The sequence below is a fragment of the Cavia porcellus genome, unplaced genomic scaffold, assembly GCF_034190915.1.
Source record: "Cavia porcellus strain 051 isolate PalLab524CR breed Dunkin Hartley unplaced genomic scaffold, mCavPor4.1 scaffold_2, whole genome shotgun sequence".
Classification (NCBI taxonomy): Eukaryota; Metazoa; Chordata; class Mammalia; order Rodentia; family Caviidae; genus Cavia; species Cavia porcellus.
In genome coordinates this window covers 139,778,470-139,802,697 of record NW_026947485.1, presented here as the reverse complement: position 1 = coordinate 139,802,697, position 24,228 = coordinate 139,778,470, and the positions used below count along the sequence as shown (strand labels likewise).

The window sequence follows — 24,228 nt, the reverse complement described above, 5'->3', positions numbered from 1 at the left end:
ATAATATAAAAATCTTGCTTAATTTGTAACATTTATAATCATAGAAATAGTATTAATACCAAATTTATCTGTGAAGTTCCACTGAAATAAGCAAAAAAAAAATTACACAACAATTAAGCATATAATTCTTCAATATTATAGTCATATTGTATACAAATGAAACCAAAGAAGTTTGTTTACTTTTTCATACCACTTTCATATATATTGTTTGATACTTTTGTGTAAAATTAAAAACTTTTCTCCTGTTTTCTGTTCAAGTTCTTACTATGCAAGAGAGTTTATATATAATAGAACTGTTTTAAAAAGTGGCAATTTTTGAATATCAATGTCAACCTATAGATTCAGTATTAAAATTGGATAAATACTATTCTTGAAAAAAATCTTTCTTGCATACCTGTTGTGTGAGAGTTGACCCCCCTGCTATAACCCCCTCCCCAGAGCGGGGAATGAAAGGGTTAACTCCCTAACTCCCCAGAGCGGGGAATAAAAGGGTTAACTCCCTAACTCCCCAGAGCTATCAGAGCAGAGCAGAAAGAAATGCCTAACTCCCCAGAGCTATCAGAGCAGAGGAAAAAAAAAGAAAAAATGCACCTGCAAGGTTGTTCTGTCTCAAGGAGATAAGTAAGACAAGTAACTGTTCTGTTCTGGGCACATAGTGACTGGGCTAGGACCCCCAGTCTCCATGGTTACTCAACCCCAAACCCCTCCAATCAACTTCTGCCAAGTCCTATCCTGCTCAAAATTAACCAATGCAATCTGCTTCTGTAAATTCGCTTGCCTCCCTGCGCCCTTAAAAACCCTACACAATTCCCCTTCGGGGCCCCTCCGCACTTGTTTGCCTGGGGGACCCCATGCGCATGGAAATAAACTTTTTTCCCTCACCAAGAATTGAGTCCTTGGGGTCTCTTTCCCTGCGGCGTCGGCCCTAACAGTTGTAACCCCAACAAGAACAGATGCTCACCCTTTGCTTTTGTATTAGAAATAAAGAAGGCCAAAAAAATTCCTCCAACATTAATGCAGAGGGAAGTAAGAAGATGGATAAAGCAGCATAGGGGTGAATTCCTTAAGGATTAAGATGTAATAGCAACAAGAAAGAAAACACCCTCTCTAGAGCTCTTAATTTTCCATCAGTAACTAGAGAAATATAGCAAACACACCAAAAGTTGAGATAAGTATTTAAAGTATACCTCCTTTTCTACACCCAGAGTTTCCATTTATGCCAGAAGAAAAGCAATACACGTAAAGGAGAGAGACATACACTGGGAGTATTAGAATGTCCTTAAGAATAAAAATAAATTTTATTTTAACAACCTCACCATGAAATGTTAACCACAAAAAGCTTTACCTGAGGAGTCAAAGGCACTCTGAATAAAGTCACAAATTTATTTCTTTATTTCTTTTAGATATTTAGGTCATATGCCAGATGGCAGAAAGCACTTCTACATGATGACTTTTCCTGCATGTGCCAACATATGCTGCTGAATTGCTTGTACAGGAAAACCTTGCTCACTGCAAGTCTCCCTGGAAGTGTTTCAAACAAAACACATCAATTAACATTTGTTTATTATGCCACTGTGAGTATATGGCTGTTTTTATTTCCTTCCCAAATACTCAGGCAACAGTTGAGTTTATATTGAATTTGTCACTTGAAAGGCTCATGTTTCAGGATCTATTCAGAATGGTTTTCATTTCAAATATTCTTAACAAATCTCTCACCTCCCCACAATTCTCCATAAGCATCGAATTTTCTGAACAAGTATAAAAAATTGTACACAATAGAATACTATTATGGATAATGAAATATAAGATATGAGTGTATAAACTTTATTGTAGTTAGTAATTGACATACCAATCTAGATAAATTAAAGAATTGAATATGATTTTTATTATTAAGCTTAAAACATAACAGAGGAACTGCATATTTATTTTAAAGCATATAAAGCACAAATTCCTGCTTATCTTCCTAAACATTAAAACACTTCAATCTCTTTAAAGTAACTCCTCCTGTCCTTATGACACACACTAGTTTATAATTAACATAGTCTCTGTGTAGATAATATGAATATACTATTTCCTTACACGAAAAATAGTTGGGGAGCAAGGAATTATGAAAGAAAAAAGGTTGTGGCATAAACACTGTAATTTTAATAACTGAAATAAGAATGGAATACAGATTTCATATCAAACTGCCTGAGACATAAGCCTTTACTCATCTGTGATTTTTAAGTACTTTCTATTCATATGCAGGAATGAGGAAGTTCCCAAACACAGTCTTTAAATACTTAGAAAAGCTGCCTCTGAACACATTTATATCACAGAGCTTGTCTGAAGAGGTATCACAGGACAATACTATAAATTAGCTCAGTGGAGTTTGAGAATTAACATATTGTGATGAATTCAGGGACATACAGGAATAAATATCTAATGGTTGAAGATATGTTACCATACATGCCATGTATTACAATGCCCAAAAAGTAGAGAAAGAAAAAGAAACCCTGTGTGAATTATGCTCATGTTTTATTGTAAAATTAAGCACACTTAAAGACACCTTGTATAGAAAATATGTAAATCATTCTAAGAAAGTGTAATTTTAAGTGTCATAATACTGTATCTAAAATACATCTGTAGATCCAGTGTATTCATTCTTTTGAAACATTTGGGCTTACCTTATTTGTAGATGTGGTATTTGCTGCTTAATTTATTCTAAGCTATCATTATTATATAAATTTTTCAAGGATGCAGTTTAAAAGTGATATATAAATGTATGTATTTTTTGAGTAAGAGACATTAAGCATGGAAAGAGAATAGTTTAGCTGTGGAATTCAAAAAGTTAGATCACATAGGAAAAACTGAAGAAAAGGCACTTAAGTACGGGGCACACAGAAAGAACAGACCTTAACTGAATTCATCTGGTCTCCAAATGGCCCTTTTTAATAATAATCTGTGAAGAGTTTAAAGGAGTTAGAAAGGACTACTATTTCTAAATTCTTGTATGAACATATTAATATACCACATATTTGGTTAGTTCTAAAGAGAATATCATATCTAGAGGTGACAAAAGAATGCCTAAATCTTCAAAATATTTTTATAAAATATTCCCTTTTCTTTTCCTGAGATTAAAGCTAGTCTTTGCATTGAGCTACATCCTAGCACATTCTAATTTTTTTATTTTAAGAGAGAGTCTCAGTAAGTCTCTTGATAACTCAGAACTGTACATTTTAGTATATGTCTGTTTTTATTTTCATCAAAAGAAGGAATAAACACAAGGCAACACAATATCAGAAGTCAATCATATTGTCCTAGGAAATTTTAGGAAAATGAATGCATCATGGGACCATAATTCTAAGTGACACCATGAAGTAATTGCATGGTTTCTGTTACGTGAGATACCAAAAATCTTAGTAACCTAAAGGGTAAATTAAAGATAGACTTAACATGGAAAGGTAGACAATGTAGTGACTGAAAGGAAACCTGACAATTGGGGTAGATGAAAGGAAAGGAAGAAGTAGAGGAAACCAAAATGATTAACATATATAGTAACTGTGCCAGCTCCCCAGGAAGTATGTAATATTATGTATTGTGAATCTATACTACTACTAACAGTAAACTCACTCACAAAAAGTTATGAGAGAACTCAAGAGTAAATTTTTTTTTAATTTTTTGAGTTGACAACTCAGAGCAATTCCAATAGTGAATAAAAAGTGAAAAACTACTCTACTTCAAAAAATGCACATTTAGACCACATGATCTGTCACATCCCAGTTCTCCAATAAGACTGGCCTATGCAGAAGTCTATGGGGAAGCCAATTCTTCATTGCTCTGCCCCAGCTAATGATTCTGAAAACCAATTTCATTTCTCCAAGTTTTCTTATATTCTCACAGGTGATTATGATCTCAGTTTTAACGCCCATTTGTGTGTGTGTGTGTGTGTGTGTGTGTGTGTGTGTGTGTGTGTGTGAGTGTGTGTGCCTGGTGTGTGTGTTCTTATCATTTTGTTTAAAAAAAGTTTGCAAGTCACAGAGCACCACATGTACTATAGAAACTTAAAGTATGAATGAGGAATTAAGATAAAGAAAAAAGATAAATGAAGTTCAAGCAAAGTTGATACTGTTAATCCTTTTAACCTATTTTCAATGCTCATTAATACTCATATTTGAATTTTTATGAATTTTCTTCAAATAATTCAAGAATTAAGTACAAGGAAAAATATCTCTGACCAGAACGCTTCCGAGGGCTGGCTGTAGAAATACCACATATGCATTTGAATCCAAACTGTACTACCAGCTTCATATGCATTGTGGGCAAGTAAAAGTTGTAATGATTTAGAAATTATTATTGCCTGACATATAATGAGAATTAAATAAGTGCTACATAAAATATTTAACGTATGTCACACAATGAATGCTTAACAAAATTTAGTTGTTATTACAAGTACATTTATACAAAATATAAATATGGAAAAATAAACATTAAGATGGAACTATCAGACTAAGAATACACTTATGCAACCCTCAAACATAAAGTCCTGTTGTATAAAAATGTTATTCAAAACCTCAGAGTGTTAATCTATATCACACAGTCATTTGAGGTGGGCATACCGGAAATGCTCTTCTGATCTTATGGGGTTGATGCAGGCAGCTGTGATCAGTTGTTAGGTCAGCTGGGGACCAACTGACCTTGAGGGAAAAGTGAATCAACTAGGATGGCTTGTTTGTTCCATGTAATTCATCTTCCCAATTGGGTGATGGGGCTTTTTGACATAGCAGTCACAGGTTTCTCACAGAGCAACACAGCACAACCCAGCATGTAAGAATTTTTCAAATTTCTGCTTATATGACTTAGCAAATCAAGTGACATGGCTAAATCAAGAGTTGAGTGTGGAAGTAACTGTGCAAGAGTGCAGCTACAAGGAGACCTGAAACAACCGGGGACAATTACTCTAACAATACCCTGCAAATTCCAAAGCATTAATGCATTATTGTAAAAAAAAAAAGATAAAGAAAATTATACATATGAATTTTACTCAACATAATTTCCAAACAACTAAATTCAAGCAAAACTTAATCTTTACCCAACACTAATTCTTTCATGAAAGCATTTCTATTTTTATAAAAAAACATAAAACTCTACCAATTTTTTTGGTAATCCAAACATATACTGTATTTCAAACTCAGTGTCCACTACTGATCAGTTCAAACTATTTCCCAAGAAGGTAAGTCAATCTACGATTTTCTTCTATATACTGTCCTTATTTCTATTTTGATCGTGACATTTCCTTATGTAAGAGATATTCCCTTTGATCTCACCTTGCATTCTGAATCAAATTCATAACTTAAGTTTCAAGTTTGAACAGTATCTACTAAAAGATGACCGGAATCTACATCTCAATAACACAAGATACTTCTATGTTACATAAAATTAAACAAGAGTGAATATACTTGATCAGCACTCCACAAATAGATGTTTATTTAATCTATTTTACTCTTTTGGTAAAAACTTTTATATATAACATTCTATTATTAGTGTCTTCACAGCAAGAGAATTCAAACTAAATAAAATGTCAAGGAAGTCAAGCAGAATGACTTCAATGCTTCCACTGATACTCTATCATTTAAATCTATAAATCATGTATTCTGTTGTCTCCTAATCCAAATGGCTCTACTTCAAGCTAATATTTAAATATAATACATCTAGAATATATTGTCTTTCAGCCTATTTAATGCAAACTAAGCTTATTTCTTATATTAAATATATACTGTCTAAATTGATACAATTGCTTATAGAAATTTATTAGACATTTTTCTGAAAACAGCTTGCCTTCCTCAGTAACTTTTTATTCAAATGAATGAAAACTGTCTTTAGAAGTCTTCTAACTAAGCATTTAAAACTAATTAGCCCATGAAATTGTTACACTTTCATTTATTCCTTTATTCTTAGTACTGACTGCTTAACTAATGAGAATTTTGCTTACATTTAATATCTAAAATATATTTGCTATGTCTGATTAACTTATGAATTTCAAATGTAATTAACTGTAGATATTTACTAAAATTTTAAGGAAAGAAGAACATCTTATACCAAATGATTAGCCTTGAATACTGGCATACAAATAGAATTCTAATTATAGGGGAAACAAATTTGAATTTGCTCTAGTCTCAGTATAATCATTAGAGATTTGAGGTATAGAAAAATAGATATAAAATAGGACAGTAATGTAAAATGATTGAAATGTAGAAATAACAACAGAAAAACTACTAAGGTTGGAGGAAATAAGTACACATCATCTTCTATCTCTGTTACAATTGACCAAAAATTTTGACTTACTTCTTAAAAAACTGATCATTAAGAATATTTACATAATTAAATCTGTGAAAACTAAAAAGAACCAGAAATTGCAATGACAGAAAAGGTGTACTTTAGAATGACAACAAATTAACTTGCCTTAAAATACAATATAAAGAATAGAAATCATGAAATTTTGAAATTTCAGAAGATGTTATATGAATAAATTATCACTGAAAAGTCACATTTATATTTTATAAATTAATGACTAATTTTTTTGGCGCCAGGGATCAAACTCATGACCTTGTGATTACAGGCAGGCATTCGTGCCACTGAGCTAAATCCCTGGTCTTATTAATAGCTAATTTCATAATGATTTTCATACACACATACATACATACACACACACACACACACACACACACACACACCCACACACACACACTAAATCAAGCAGCTACAATATATATCTTAACTTTAAGGAAGAAGGAAAGAATCAGGGGAGAACATGGCAGACAGATAGCAGCAGCTACGGAGGCTCTCTGAGAGACCCAGCTTAGAATTCAGGAATGGTGCAGAGTGAGGAATCCTAAGAAAGAGGAGATATACCTTGCTGACCCAAGAACAAACTGGGCTGAGAGAAACCAACTGGGAATGCAATCCTGGTGCTATAACAGGAACAGATAAAGCCTCAGCATGCAAGCTGGAGCCCACGCCATTGGAAGCCTCAATTTGGGTTTCCTGCTGCTGCTGCAGTGTCTAAATCAGCTCGGCAGGGAGAAAGATGCGTGAAAGCTCTGAGAACGGGAATCGGTGAACGGAGTTGAGAGTGGGACAGGCGGGGAAACGTGCATCGATTTGCGGTGAGTGAGAGAAACTGGGACTCTTCCACGATCTAGGAGGCTCTAACAGAGAACATCCTGGGACTGGGCAGATTTGCCGGAACACGGCGCTGTAGTGACCTCAGTCACATATCCCCCTCTCAAGCGGGATTGGTGAGCAGTGCCTAGCCTACGTGACGCTGCTGGCTGAGACCCAGTAGGCTAGCAAAATCCAGGTCCCAGTGCCTGGAGGTGCACCCTAGTGGTGAAGCCTTCATTAGGTTGACCTGGAGGGGTGGCCCTGCATAGGCTGCCTGGTCCGTAACTCCCTGGTGCGCTGCGGTGGGTGGGAACACCTAGCCAGTGCAATTCTGACATACTTTGGCTGACAGAGAAGGAAGCTAGGCCTCATATATACGCTTGTATATAAGGAACAAAGAATATGGGAAGAGGGAGCAACAAGAAAGGCTCCTCAGCCCCCAATCCTGAGAAACAGGCAATAGCAGACACGGCACCAATAGACATAAAGCGCTATCTCCAGAGCCTCATAGACAAGTTCAGGAATGAAGTTATTAATGACCTGAAGCAAGACGTAAGCAGAATAGTAGAGAAATGCTAAGCGCCACCCACGAAAAAGCAGATGGTGGAATGGAAGAACAGAAAAAGAGGGGAGAATTGTTTGATGGAGAAAATAGAGAAAACATAAAATGCATGAAGCAGGTTCAAAAAGATTACCAGGAAACTAAAAACTCTATCGAAAACTGGCATAACAGCTTGAAAGAAACTAAGGATAGATTATCTGAACTGGAGGGCAGATTTGTAATATGGGAGCATGAAATGAAAAACTTCTTAAAAATAACAAAGAAACAAACAGCAATAATACAAAGACTAGAAGATGATAAGAGGATCTATAACTTAAGAATTAAGAACATAAAAGAAGAGGTAGGGACACAAACAAATGAACTACAAAAGCTACTCGTGGAAATAATCCAGGAGAATTTTCCTAATTTAGCAAAAGGTAAAGATACTCAGATGTACAAGGCATGTAGGACCCCAGCCACCTACAACCCAAACAGAGCTACACCCAGGCATATAATAACCAAAATACAAGAAATCCAATATAAGAACAGAATGTTACAAGCTGTCAGAGACAAGAAACAGATCACTTACAAGGGAACACCCATCAGAATTACAGCAGACTTCTTGGCCAAAACTATCAAATCACAAAGAGCATGGGGAGAAATAATTTAAGCTTTGAAAGATAATAACCTTCAGCCAAGATTGCTATATCCTGCACAACTATCCCTGGAAATTGATGGAAAAACAAGGTGCTTCCAGGATAAAGAGGAACTAGGGGAATTTGCAACCACCAATTTAACTCTACAGAGAATACTGCAGGATATTCTAAAAAAGAAAAATACAAAGAATTCATAAATAGTGGCAGGGAGGCCACAATGAATGGAGCAGAAAACAAAATGAAGAAGACAAACTTAAAACTAATGACAGAAAAAGAGCTCAACAGAAATGAGGCAGAGAAGACTGGATGGTAGGAACAGCTATTTTGGAGAAAACGACATCATAAAAGGTAATGCTGATTTAGTATCATCTTGCTTTGAAGTCCCATCAAGCTTTTGTTCTTCTGTCTCCATAGGTCTTAACATGCTGTATCTTATTAGATTTTATGATATGTGATAGTATAAACAAAAACTTTTATAGACAAGGAGATTATAGAGAAACCATTGTTCATTTTCTGTTAGTTGATTCTAAATACCCTGTAATACTGTCATTCTCTTGAATGGTTTTACATTGTTTTGATATATTTGATGCTACAGTATACAAAGTTATATTCAAAGATTTCAAGGAAAGAGACAATATGGTAACTACTTTTATGTTGGGATTATCTTGTGGTGAAACACTATTTTGCTTAAATGGTTATGTTTTGATCTGCGCTGTTTTGTTGTTATGCCCTCTTTTATCTCAATCTCCATTTTATTATTTACTTTTTTATTTTTATCCTTTTAATTAAGAGAAAAATAAATAAAAAATAGCAGGATATATTATAGTAATCCACTTTGATTTTCTATTAACTTGATTTGAAGCCCTGTATTGCTCTCACCATCTTGTTTTGACGGATGTTCCTCGATTCTGTTTTGCTTGATAGCACCAGGTTCGAAAGTTTAGGCAACAGCTGTGAAGATAGTGGGATTCATTATGACACCCATTCTGGTTGACTGTCATCTACTTTTGAAGACCTGTAATGTTTCCCATGTTTTGGTTTTGTTGGTTTCGTTCTTTACTGTTTTGTTCAATTTTATTAGAACTGATGATATAGCTAATTCTATTTGAGATAGCAGGAGGCATTATGGTAACCATTGTTGATCACCTTGTATTATGTTTTTACATTATCTATTATGTCCACCCTTTTGATTTGACCGACCCTGCTCTGTTATGTCACATTTGGTTTTACTCTCTTCCAAAAAAGTAATAAGAACCGTGGGAGTAATAAAACCCAAAATGTGTAATAGTCATTATACAAAAGAGAGGAAAAGAAAGTGCTCTAAACGATATAACTGCATGTATATTTAAGTGTATAAGATAGACAATGATATTACTGAGTTTTGTTGGATCATTGAACAGAACTGTTTGCAGTCTTACTGTTTGAATGTCCACTTTATATGCTTTAATTTTGTAACTTGAACAAATATTTCTAAGATGACAATATGTAATCCAGTAACTAGTGATTTCCTATTGTTTATTTTCTTTTCTGAAATTCTGTATAACTTGTATCCTTTTTCTGCTTTTTTTTCTCTTTTTCTCCTTAAATAAAAAAAAGAATCAAAGATTATGAAAAAAGAATTTATTTTAAAAATATATGCTATTTTGTTCCTTTATCAAAGTTGTTTACACTATTCTGAGTCTTTTGTATTTTTACAGAAATGTAAGAATCAAAATGTTAATCTTTTTGAAAAAAAAATCTTTAAGGAAAAAGACTTTATTGTGGATAAGACCAGATTTGCAACTTATATTGTCTAATGCCAAAAACACTAGACAATAAAAGCAAGCTAGATAACTAATCTGTGATACAAATTAAGACATTTTTGAAAGTGAATTCACTGCTAATAAGAAAGCTGTAAAACAAACAAACAAACAAACAAAAAACATGTTAACCTGAGCTAATTAGAATGCTTTCTCAGCATACTGACAAATATCTCCAAGAAGAACAAGACCAGAGAAGGATAGTCACTGTTTCCAAAACCCAACTCCTCCTGCTAGGTCCACAGTCTGGACAGAGCTGACTGCAGCACTGGCATACATCAGCATGGCTGCCTATCCTCAGAGTCCAAAGACAGAAAATTGAATGACCATCAGAACTTTATTTTACACATAGAATTTCAGTAATTTTTACTCCCAAATCTAAGACTGACTCAATACTATAAAAACCACACACATATAAAACTATTTGGAAACATGAATAAAAACATAAGGGAATCTTGCCTCATGTTTACCCCATGAATATAATAATCTGTTTTCAAGCCTAGTGTCTCCAATAGTTTCATGAAGAATCAAAGACTGCCCATTTAGCAGCATCAGACAGAAATCAGCACATATACAACAAAAATTCACCAGCTTACTTAGTAGCCTATACTTACTATTTCCCCAAAGCATTCTGTAGTTCTGTTTTACTTTGTTCATATGAAATTCATCCACATTGGCTGTTGGTACTTTCTGAGTAAAAGCAAATTTTCCTGCATCCTATAGTTCCATTACAGTAACATAATATTAAGTCATAAATTTAGAAACATTAAGAAGTAATATATTTCAGAATACAACAATTTTTATCACTGTGACTTTTTAAATTTCTTTTGCAAAAATTTTAAGTGCTTTATAATACTAACTCACACATCACATTGCTACACATTTTGTACTGTTATCAACTTCATTTCTAATAAAGGAAACTGAAGGACACATACACCCTAGGTGATTTAGCTGCTCCATAGCAAGGTGATATTTTGAATGGAGGTACCTAGTCACCACTGTTATCTTCTATGAGATCTTTAGTAACTATTCCTGCCTACAAGTAGTGCAAGTATGCTTGAGCACTTATTTCTGCAAAATAAGAAAGCTAAGCTTTACAATGGACTTTTTACTAATATTTATTAATCAAGGCATATTTTAATTTCCAACTTATTTCCATTTTATTTATCCTGTTTTATCATTTTATTACTTTTACTGTTTTATAATATTCAATTTAATTTTGTTATTGATTTTAAAATATTTAAGCATAAATAAAATCAAACACATACATTATGCATCTCAAATATGTACTGGAATTTTTCATGGAACAAAATTAATGCTGTGGAACAAGGATGGAAAAAGTTTAGATGCTAAATTTTAGTTATGTAGTGGCAACAAATTCTGGGGGGCTGTTGCACAGTAGGGTGATGATCGATGACAATAATATGATGCATATTTCACAAAGCTAGAAGAAAGGATTTTGAATGGCTCCACTGTAAAGAAATGATAGATATGTTTGAAAAGATAGATATGTTTTATCTGATTTAAACATTACACAATGAATACATGAATTAGAACATCACATCTTTCTCACTAATATGTAAAATATTTTATTGTATATGTCACATAAATATAAAATTAAAAATTAATTTTTTGTCTACATTTTAAATGAGATATTTGTTTACTATGTAATTATGATATTATAAAATTAGAACAATATTGGTTCCTCCCAGTTGGTAAATTTAACCTTTTAAGTTGTAATTTTAAATGCTAGGGGGGATACATTTTTTTCTTTATCAGTACCAGGGATCAAACTCACCACTGCCTGCTTGCAAGGCAGCTGTTTATGCCGCTGAGCTAAATACCCAGCCCTGATACTTGTTCTGTTTGCAAATGTAATTATTAAAACTGGCTGAAAAGAGAGAAAAAAATCCACAAACTAAAGGGCAAATCAAATGGCAACTTCTATCTTTACCTGTTTATTTATTATGTTGAAATCATTGATGTTAGGGTCACCACCGCTTTCTAGAGCAGTGTTGTGCTATGGCTGTTTAGGTTTCCTGGTATTTCTGCCCACTGAGCTTGGGAAAGGAGGAAACATTCAAGAGTAAGCACAGATCTCTGGATTCCTCACACAAGCAGCTAAACTATAGCAAAGTCCTTAACCCTCTGCTTTGAAGTGTAGCCACCATTAGAGATAGCCCTCACAAAAATAGGTCAATATTAAGTTTCACAATATTATTTTCAGTGGTGAGTCATTAAAACTGAACCGGAATACTCCTTTTTTCACAGACACTGACAAGCATTAAAATAAGCACCAATTTATTGAGAAAGTATTTTTTAATCTTACCTGAGCAATATTTATTGCATTCAGGATTCGTGCATCTTTCTCATAATCCTTTGTTTTTTGTAATGTTTGCCAAATCATGTTTCCAAGTCCATCCTCTTCCATATCACCCTGAAGTTCCCAGGACATTTTCACCAGGTTATACACTATGCCATAGTATCCAATCCAAACTACCTGATCACCTGTTAAAAAAGAAGCAATCTTGGGGAAGATAGCACCTTATTCATCAAGCATAAGTGTGTGAAAAAAAAGAAACTCAATCTTATAAAAATTAATAATAATAATTCTAAGCTTTGGAAGATTCTGAAATCTGATGCTTTTAATCCTTTTATTTAACTTTTTAAATGTTTTCATATTTTATTTTAAAGAGAATAAAGCACATAAAGTAAGGCAGATTAAAGCCAACAAGAACAGAACAATGAAAGCAATACAGGGTCTAAAAACATGACAGCAGAAAGTCAACAATAACTACAATAAGGTCTTTTTTTCTTCAAAATAGCTGCCCATACCAACTTCTTTAATTTTAAAATGAAATAATATTAATAGAAATAATATTATCATGTCTAATTGCCTGAAAAGATAAAATGGACTAACATAACTCATAAACTTAAATGTTAAGTGAATACATTGTGAACAAAACCAGAAAAACAAATCCTTAGGTTTCAAGTGAAGAGGAATTTGTTTCAAGAAATATAAACACTTAAACTACCATTTTGAATTTTTATAATAAATCAAAGAAATAGAAGAAAAAGCACCTGCCACCATGAAAAAATGCTAAACTTTACAAAATATGACATTTAAACAAGGAAAAAAATTTAAAGTAATGCAAAAGTCTAGAAAAATTACTACTATAATTTAAGGCTGAAGACTTTTTTAATAATAAGGACATAAATGAACTGAAATAGGGGAATTAGAATCATAGATACAGGACACATACAAAATGGATACATACAAAAATGCAAAGCACTCCCAAAACTAACATAACAATTAACAATTTATATATTATATATGTAAATTATAAATACATAGAGCAATATAATAATAAAGTTCTACTTGTAAAATGGTATGTCTATTACAGAAAAGGAGATATTTCTATTTACTCTGTATCTTAATCATTTTTCTACTTCTGGCATATAGATACTGATATGCTATAAAAAAATCTGATTTAGTTCTACATAGGATATATATATATGGAATAAAATACTGCAATCCTCAAAGCAGAAACAATGCAAAATAAAAATACTTAATCTATGAAAAGAAAGAAAAGAAAAAGAATGGGACAAATGTTAAGAAAGGGAATTGGAAGGACTTGAAAGTATATGAAATTCCATATTGTGTGTTTTCTCAAACCGCTAGTGATAACTCCTGTACATGGAGGATCATCAGTGTCATGTGTAATACAGTTATAAGTACAACATGACAAGTCGTAATCTCGAGTCCTCATTGCAATCCTGTCATGTAGATTTAATTATATTCAGAATAGCAAAACTGAACATATGACCCTCAACATGGCTAGAAAATCCCTAAACATCACAAAGTGATAGTACAAGCTAAGGTCCAACTAATCTGTCTCACACGGTGTGGTCTCTTTAATTCAGATAAATACATCTTTCCAATTTTCTCCTTTCATTCCTTTCATAGGAAAGGAGGAAACTAGAAGATAGAAAAAGGAAGTAAGAAAGAAGTTATGTACACATTTTGGAAATTAGGAAACAAAGGCATTTTTCTAACATCCAATCTTAAATTACCCTCCACTGAATCTTTAGTAGATAAAGTAGGAGCTAAAGATTTGAAGCTACAGTTATGCAGCCATTTCTCAGAACTGTATTTTTTTTTTTACATAGCAGGTTCACTAGTTAAAATTGGGCTCCTGAAATATTTTAAAAGTATATATAAATGAAAAATAAATCTGTTGGAATAAATGGTAATATTCCCCCAATTTAAACTTAAGTGCTTTCTTTGTTCTTACTAAAATAGATGTGCCAGTTAATCTTAATTGTCAATTTGATTAAGGGATTGTCAATCCAGAATAAAGGAGACCTGGAGAGGTGACTGGATCATGGGATGGCTTCACTCATTAGTGGCTTATTTACCTATTGCTAACCATAGCTGACTGTTGCCAGGAGGTGGGGCCAGGTCCAAGGGAGTCTCCAGGGCCCAGTCCAGGTGAGCACATCTGCTCACGCTCTCTCCCAGTGCTCTGCTTCCAGGCTGCCCTGCACTAGGTAGCTTTGTTCTTCCCCACCCTTCTGCCATGACATTTCAATTTGGAAGCAGCCAATCATAGATTAACACCTCTGAAATCATAAGCCAAATTCATCTTACACTTTTTGAAGTTTCTGGTATTGGGTATTAATTTCCTAGCAAGAGAAAAGCTGACCAATAAAAGAAATACAAACAACCTATGCTTTCAATTAGACATATCTGGGATACTAGAATAATTCAGGAGAATTTAGAGGGCAGGAGCTCAATGAAAAGATGATACCATGGGACCACCAAAGCAAGAGCTCATTGAGAACCAGAAGAATAGAGAAAGGACTTGGACAAAGTAAGAAATTATCAAGTCTCACAAATAGGTATATTTTTTTAAAGGGCATAAAATGACATTGAGGGAAAATTTTACATTGGAGGATATCTGAAAGAAAAACATTGATATTTCATTTTTCTGGCCTTATTTCAGGCTGCTTTACCATTATTAATCCACGTTGTACAAAGTGACTTCTCTGAATATGATTTTCTTGCTTTCTTATTTATAATTTAGCAAAGAATAGTCTCTTGTCCCTATGTATATTTCAAACCGCACAGCCAATTACAGCTCTTGCTAATATAACATATTTTTGGAATACATCTTTCACTACTTATTTGTTTCCACACTACCTAAAACTACAGTACAAAATTGAAGTTATGTAATGCATACTTAATTTTTCTTCTAACCTTAGCGTAAACTGTTCCTTTTACTTAACCAGAAGTCATTCTTTTTAGAAATGCAGCCACACTACACCTGACTTCTATCCATTCTTCTGTCCTGTCCACTAACAAGTTTCCTTTGAATCCTCATGTTTTAGCTAGTTGTCTTATACTTACTCTATTACAGTGTATGCCATATTGTAGTTGTATATGTCATCCATAAATTCTAAACTAAGTAAGAAATATTGTTTTAGCTTTTTGTCTTTTTGAGACAAGAGTTTCACTATGCAGCTCAGGCTAGCCTTGAACTCACTTTCTAATCCAGGCTGGCCTCAAACTCGTCATGATACTCCTGTCTCAGCCTCCAGAGTGCTGGGGTTACAGGTATGCACCACAATATCCAGCAGGAGAAGTGTCTTTTATTCACTTTTATACCCCCATGTGGCATCCAAATGACCCAAAATAAGACAAACCCAAAGAAATTGCACCAAGACACCTTATATTCAAATTGTCAAGGAGAAAACTTTAAAAGCAGCAAGAAGGAGAAAGAGAAGGAGGAGAGGCAGAAGCAGGAGGAGAAGGAGGAGGAGGAGGAGGAGGAGGAGGAGATGGAGATGGAGATGGAGATGGAGAAGGAGATGGAGATGGAGATGGAGATGGAGATGGAGAAGGAGATGGAGAAGGAGATGGAGATGGAGATGGAGATGGAGATGGAGATGGAGATGGAGATGGAGATGGAGATGGAGATGGAGATGGAGATGGAGATGGAGAAGGAGAAGGAGATGGAGAAGGAGATGGAGATGGAGATGGAGATGGAGATGGAGATGGAGATGGAGATGGAGATGGAGATGGAGATGGAGATGGAGATGGAGATGGAGATGAAAAAGATGAAAAAAAATTAACCATCCAAAAATGTCCCCAGCAAGGAAGTAGAAAATGATAATGTTTTGGCTCTAGAACAACTTGAGGGTTCAGGGAAACAGAAAAAGATGACAGAATCAATAGAGTGTGAAATACCAGAAGGTCCTGCATGCAGACTATATAAAGTAAATATGTGCTTTCATGTAGGTACAATCTGAATGATCACAGTCAATTTGCAGGACATGAAAAGGAGTTTGAATTTTATTCTTAGTATAATTAAAAGCTGTTGTTACATTTTTTCACTTGAAATCTTAGGATACTTCTTTAAATGTCAGTAAGCATCTTACTTCTCTCTCAATATAGTGTTCTTAAAGCTAAGCGTTTTCCCCGATCTACAGAACAACTTTATTACTTATAGTCTAATGTTGTATATTACACATCTAGACTTTTGCATTCTACATATGTGCTACTCTATATCATAGTATTTTAAAAGGGGGGGATGATTCCTTTCACCTTTCTGGGCTTTTGGTGTAAAGTGAATTTTAGGGATTATAATGCAAAATAGGAAACATATTAGTTCATCAAAAAAACAAAGTAACTGAAAGCAAACTAATGATGGTTTGAACTTCGGACTTGTGCACTTAACAATGAGCCACATAGAAGAGGAAGATTGACATTTGTTCTTTGTTTTTTAAAAAAAATAAAAATTATGACACAATTTCAAAACAAGATGATAAGAAATTAACAATGGTTAATATATTGCATATTATTGTCTTCAAAGTAGCTGCTCAGATTAGAAGATATAGACATGAAAATGTGATCAAACAATGTAAGTAAGCACAAACTTTTTGATGAACTAGTATGTTAGAGCCACTAAAGAACAAATGTCAATCTTTCTCTTCTATGTGGCTCATTGTTAAGTGCACAAGTCCCAAGTTCAAACCATCATTAGTTTGCTTTCAGTTACTTTGTGTGTTCTTCAGTGGCTCTAAGGCTTGAATTTACAGGCCTTGGAATGTCTTGCCTGATTAAAAAAAAAGTCCAGTTTTCTTGGGATCTTTGATCCATGTTACGCAGTCTGTGATAAAGTATGATTTCTGGTGAAGTGACTTGGGCCAATACCATCAACTGTTCCTCTGAAAGATCATAGTCAGACATATATCAGGTAGTTCATCAAATGAATGTTTGACTGAGGCCCATTAAGAGTTTTAGATACCAAAGCCTGGTGAGTTTTCATAGTTGGCTCCAATCTATGTGTTTATCACACATGATTGACAGAAGAAAACAGTATTCACACAGCTCCCCTGGCAGAGCACAAAGAGAAGATCTATCCTGAGGATTCTTCTTCTATCTTCTGCACCTCTAATCTTTGGTTGATTTTAATTTTATCTTTTTATAGTTATAAACTAGAAAGAGGAGCAAAATGGTTGTGGTAAATTCTGTGAGTCTTTTGACAAGTTATCAGATGTGAACACTCTCAGAAATACCCAGAACTGTGGTTGGTGTCAGGAGGGACATAGTTTTAACACCAGCTTAGATGTTAAAACAAACTAGTCTTGATGACTCTCAAGCTTCATAAAAATAATAACACAGGTTGAAAAGGCTAGAAAATCTGGGAAAAAATTTGGATGGATAATAGGATAAATAGGAATTCTAGGACATCTTTATTTTCAGAATATTGTTAAGTTATAAAAAGTCATGATAATGATTATCTGCATCATGACATACAAACATAATAAACTCATATAAAACTATTCAAAATTATTTTGCATTCATAATTATATTTGACCTTTATACATACTAAACAAATATTCAAAATGTTAAAGAGAACTAAATTATTACTAATATATCTATAAATTGTTGCTGGTAATACTGAAAACCAAATAATAATACCTGGTTATTTTACTGGAATGTGGCAGCTGATTGAAATATGATGGGAAATAGGATGGCAAAATGTTCATAAATAAATAAAAAATTTTAAAGTGGCCTGACTTAAAATTTTATGATCTTTTCCAATAGTCAATTATGGAAATCTCTTCATTAAAATTATTATTTTGGGAAATTACAACTAAGAACCAAATATAAAAGTAGTGCATTTTCTTTTCAGGACCAACTGTGATTTTTATAAATAAACTAAAAAATCAGATTTCTGATTCTCAGATTTATTTTAAATTTCACACGAAAAAGTATTTTAAATTCCACTAAACTAAATTTATACCTCCAAGAGATACAAATTATGTCAATAGATATAATTTAAATAGATTTTTATAGTCCAAAAGCAACAAAGAAAAAAAATAACAAAGATGATCTGGGGAACGAAAAGAGTAATTTTATGTTTATAAGTATGTTACACTATGTACAAATCTTTTAAAGCTAATGACCTTAAAGAAACTAAGATGCTAAGAAAAATAAACTGCCTAAAGTTATCTGAAATTCGACACGAGCTATGTCTGATTCCAAGTTGTTAGCATGCAAAACTTCTGGTACCGTGTCTAGTCTGGTATTTCTTCATCTGTAGTTACCTCTTTTAGAACCATTTTGAGGTTGCTTTCTTTCCTTTTTTTTAAACCTAAATCTTACTTATCATATGAAATTAATATACCTTCCAATCAGTAGTTACTTTAATAGCTAATTTTTTAGCTATTAATAATCAATGAGGTTGGTGATGTGGCAGAATAGAAAGAAATGGACTCTTAACATCATGGAGACTCCAAATCAAAAGGAATACATAGATGAACTCCTACTGTGAGAAATTCCAAAAGGATAGAAAATATTCTGCACACTGACAAGTGTGCGGAATACATTCTTAAGCAGTACATAACTCCCACCCTGCTGGGTACAGCACCGCGCAACTGTGAGGGAGTAGTTAGCTAAAAAATCCCCAAATCCAGAAAGGTAACAGGCATCCAAATGACCCAAAATAAGACAAACCCAAAGAAATTGCACCAAGACACCTTATATTCAAATTGTCAAGGAGAAAACTTTAAAAGCAGCAAGAAGGAGAAAGAGGAGGAGGAGAGGCAGAAGCAGGAGGAGGAGGAGGAGGAGGAGGAGAAGGAGATGGAGATGGAGATGGAGAAGATGGAGATGGAGATGGAGAAGAAGATGGAGATGGAGATGGAGATGGAGATGGAGATGGAGATGGAGATGGAGATGGAGATGGAGATGGAGATGGAGATGGAGAAGGAGAAGGAGATGGAGATGGAGATGGAGATGGAGATGGAGAAGGAGATGGAGAAGGAGATAGAGAAGGAGATGGAGATGGAGATGGAGAAGGAGATGGAGATGGAGATGGAGATGATGGAGATGGAGATGGAGATGGAGATGGAGATGGAAAAGATGGAGACAGAGACAAAGAAGGAGAAGAGGATGAAGAATTTTCATGCATAAGGGAAACCTCATGAATGAGACTACCAGTACATTTTTTAGTATAAACCTTGATGGCGAAAAGGAAGAGGGATGCTATACACAAAGTGCCGCAAAAGTATTCTCCCATTTTGGAAATCAAGTTCACTGGTATACTTTAAATAGACATAATGATCACTTGCATCACAGGGGCTTTGTGTCTGTGCATGACCTATCTCAGTTCTTCTTTTTCCTCTCATTCCTTTATTCTTTTAATCCCCTTCCCCTTCTCGTTTACAAAAGCTTTACTTTCATTTGTCCCTCTTTTATCCTTTTTCTTTTTCCTTCCTTCCTTTTCCCTTCTCGTCTCCTAGTTCCCCTTCCCAATTGAGTACTGTCCTCCTATTTCATAATACTTAGTCTACGTTCTGGTCCTTATTTGCACTTTCAGTTTCTCACACCAAAGAAACAATGCAACATATACAATAAATACACGTGTGTTTGATTTCAAGCTTCATCCACTAGGAAATGTCCCAACTTTATCCTACTTTATGGTTTAATAGTACACTCCATTTTATTTTTAAAAAACGTTTTCTATCCATCCATCAGTTGATGGGCCTTTGGGCGTCTCCAACACTTACCTGTTAAAAACATGGCATCACTATGTTTCACTACAGCAAGATGTTTTTGTTTCTTTCAGGAAGCTACCAAAGAGGGATGTGGCTGGGTCTAATGAAACCTCTAGATCTAGTATTTTTTTAGGAATTTCCATATTGTTTTCCACAGTGACTCCACCAGTCTACACTTCTACCAATAGTGGAGAAGGGTTCCTTTTTCACACATACCCACCAGTATTTGTTATTGGTTGATTAATAGATAACAGTCATTCTTTCTGAAGTGAGATGTAATCTCAGCATTGTTTAATTTGCATCTCTCCAATGTCCAGTGATGTTGAACATTTTTTCATATATTTATTTGTTTCTACTTCTTTATCTGAGAAGTATCTCTTTATTTCAGAGGCCTATTTTTGGACTGGGTCTTTAAATGGAGGGTAATGATTTTTTGAGTTCTTTACATACTCTAGGAACAGCTGGCGATTTTTTTCCCACTCAGTGTGTTATTGGACAGACAAAGGTTTTCCCAAACAAACAATAGTTGAAAGAGAAAATTAACCTTATCACTCCTTATAAGAAATGCTAAAGGGACCTCTTCAACTTGAAACAAAAGGAGACAAAATAACAACATGATAGCATAAGAAAGAATGCAACACATTACTTGTCGTACTTTGGGTATGGTATAGACCCCCAAAACCTCACTTGTTTGGAAGGTGATCAGATCATAGGGTGTTAATACACCCACTGGTGGATTAACTCACTGATGAATCAATCCTTAGCCAAATGTGCTGTTAGGAGGTGAGACCCAGATGAAGGAGGCATCGTGGGAGGGTCTAGCAGGGTAAATCTGCTCACATCATGGTGGCCAGGAAGCAGAAAGAGGAAAGAGGAGTGGAGGAGGTAGACATACCCATCTACGTCATCCCACAGCAACCTGCCTCCTTCAACTGTTATTCTGGGATCTTCACCGTGAAAACGAAGGCATCTGACAGTTATGTGCATACCCACCTGTACCTTTTTTCTAAAAAATGTCTGTTTTAGTCTCACATCATGAGAATGAAGTCTCAAGAATCATAGCATATGCTTTTATTCTTCATCAGAAATTTATTTTCCTAGGCTTCCTTGAGTGAGTGATACTCAAATACCAAGTCCTGTCAATTTCGCACAGGGAAAGTCCTCTGGCTTGCTTCTGGGAAATCATTCATTTTATGATGTGGAAGAAAAGAAGTGGAAAAAGCCAGCATCATACATTTTCTCACTGCCTTCCAATGTATATGGAAACATGAAGTCAGGAGCTAAGAAGCTACCTTTTAGCAATGAGGTAACAAGCACAGAAATGAAAACCCAGCATCCTGAGAAGTCAGAGTAGAAAAATGTAGAGACGAGATCTTGATATCATCCTTGAATGTCTAATTAGTCTTCTTGTCCCTCACTAGGCAATAAAATGAAATTATAAAATAAGTTTATGTCCTGATTTGTGTGATAAATGTTTAAAGAGTCTCACACAAGATTGGACACATGGGGAAGGCAGAAAGTATGGGGGCAATTTGCTACATAAGCATGGGACTTTTAAAGTATCTTGGCATCACATAACAGAAGTAATTAGGGGGAGAATAAACTATCTGCCAAAATAACCAAAAACTTTCCCTTGGAAGCACTAATCAATAATATTTTTGAAGGAGGAATTAGGAAGATGCAAGTTCCTAATTTTGAAGTGAGCACAATAGATGATGGAAGAGATTCCAAAATATTTTTGAAAAATGTATGAAGTACTCTAAAGGGGATCAAAACAAACAAAAACTGAGGGGTCGTTCTAAGTTGAGATTTTAATAAGAACAATGCACTGTGTGGACACCCCAGGGATCCAAATGGTAGCACACTGAATGTTAGCAGTTAAAACAGTATTATAGAGTGCTGTAGGGAAGGAAAACTTTCATATTTTACAACCATTATTTACTAAACGTTGCAGATAGTCATCCTGTAGCATTTAAAGATTAAAGTTAAAACTTTTATAAGCATTTCCTTTTATTCTACATCTTACTGGGTGACCAGATATATTTTGGAATACAACTTTTTATTAGAGACCGTTTGTGTTTTTCCCAGCTTGAACTCTGCAGTAACATTTAGCAAGATATTTACTTTTACAGTATGGATATAGCATGATATTAGAATTATTTTTAAAACATTATTTTGCTATAGGCAAATTTTCGATAGTGATTCATTGTTTAGGAATTTATTCTAGTTTGTTTTGTTTTAGGGTTTGTTTTTTGGTTTTCAGTGTTAACTAAAATGCAGACCTACTATTCACTTTTAATGTACTTGGTAATTTCTAAAAGAATATAACTGCATATTAGATTTTTATGTCATTTATTATTGAGTCCTATATGTGCCATAATCCAATTGTAGACATCAAATAGTGAATTAAATAGCTAGAGATACTTTAAAAATCATGATTCATATATGCTTATATGATAGAAAGTTTTTAATATTTCTTTTAATTATAAAATTTAAACTGCACCTACATCATTATAATTTATATATTAAAAGTAGGGGAAAAGACAAACATATTTATTGAATCAAATACATATATGTATGCAATTCTATATTCTGTATCTGAAAAGCTACTCATCCATTCACTTACCACTGTAATAAGAACTGAATTATTATCATTTTATATTTAATGAAACACCCATTTTTTTGCTTTTTTTTAAACAATTTTCTACCAGATTATGTATAAAATTAACTCATCTACTTTGGATAAATTTTGTAAATATATTTAATGTATATATTAATTTAGAGACAATACACATCCTTTCAGAACAAGATTTATCTTCATTTATTTGAACTTTTATGCAAATAAAACTTTAAATATTTTTGTTCTTTTTATATCACATTCCTTGGAATTGTGCTTTGTTTCTGTTGTTAATGTGTTATTCTGTGAATTATTTTTATACTTAGTTTCTGCTGGTATACAGGAAATTTGTCAATCAATTTTTCTCATAACTATTTGTTTTTGTTTAATTAATGGTAATATTATTTTATCAGGGTTGGCTATTCAAAGCAGACATGTAGGTCAGTCAGAAATATTTTTCCAATACCATATTTATTTCTTCTTTTTCTTGCCTTATCACACTGGCTAAAACATTCAACATATGAAAGTACAGCAAGTAACATAGAAATCCACACCATTTATTTTACTTAATTGGAATTATTTGTAGTTTTTATATATAATAATATTTTTTCAGCTTCTGATAGATTCCTTATGGGCTTCAGATAATACTAGTTTTAATCTTGGTTTGCTTTATTGATTTTTAACCAGTCATGTATCTAACATATTTTTATCATAGTTCAGTCTATTCCTAATTTTAAAAAAACCTTAAACCATTTATTAAATACACACGTGACTATGTAGTGAAGCCCATTAGAGAGATATGAAAAGAAGCACAGAGAAATATGGCCACATTTGGAAACAGTCAGTTGAAATATTAGAAAAGGCTAATAGTGTACATCTTTGGTGTTCACCCTTGAAAAGTGTAGTGAATCAGTTTTTCTGATCTCTACATTTTTCCCCCAAAATACAATAGCGTGTAATTTAAAAATTGAGGAGCAGAGATCAATATTCCAGTATCTATGCCAAATTTGGTGGTTATTTATTTTTAAGCTGTATAAGTTGTTTACATTTATCCACAAATAAAAATTTAATAGATATGATGTTATCTTGACAGCAAGTAGATTTAAAAATCTTGTAAACCTGACAGATGACACCTTTAGAAGACTTAGTTTTCAAGGAGTTGTATCTGGTTATATTAAGAGTTTGTTTCAAGTATGTAAGACTGATAGAGAAATTGTGATACTAATAACATCTCTCTTGAAAATTATGGATTTTTTTCTAAAGGGATGATATAAAAACAGAGAATAATACACCAAGCAAGATAATTTATAGATCCATAAATACATCCAAAGAAAGCAAGAAAACTTTCAGGAAAAATCTCTGGATTGATGATTCCTGAATTTTTAATTTTTCAAAATACAAATG

At 33.8% G+C, this 24,228-nt stretch overlaps 1 protein-coding gene across 1 annotated transcript in view; it reads right to left on the bottom strand.

The window, feature by feature from the left end:
• Positions 1 to 24,228, bottom strand: part of Tmem232 (transmembrane protein 232) — a 201,397-nt gene that overhangs the window by 106,900 nt on the left and 70,269 nt on the right. The window contains exon 10 of the mRNA XM_063235601.1: positions 12,469 to 12,647. Within this exon, the coding sequence (XP_063091671.1) occupies positions 12,469 to 12,647 (179 nt within the window). The remainder of the gene's footprint in view (positions 1 to 12,468; positions 12,648 to 24,228) is intronic.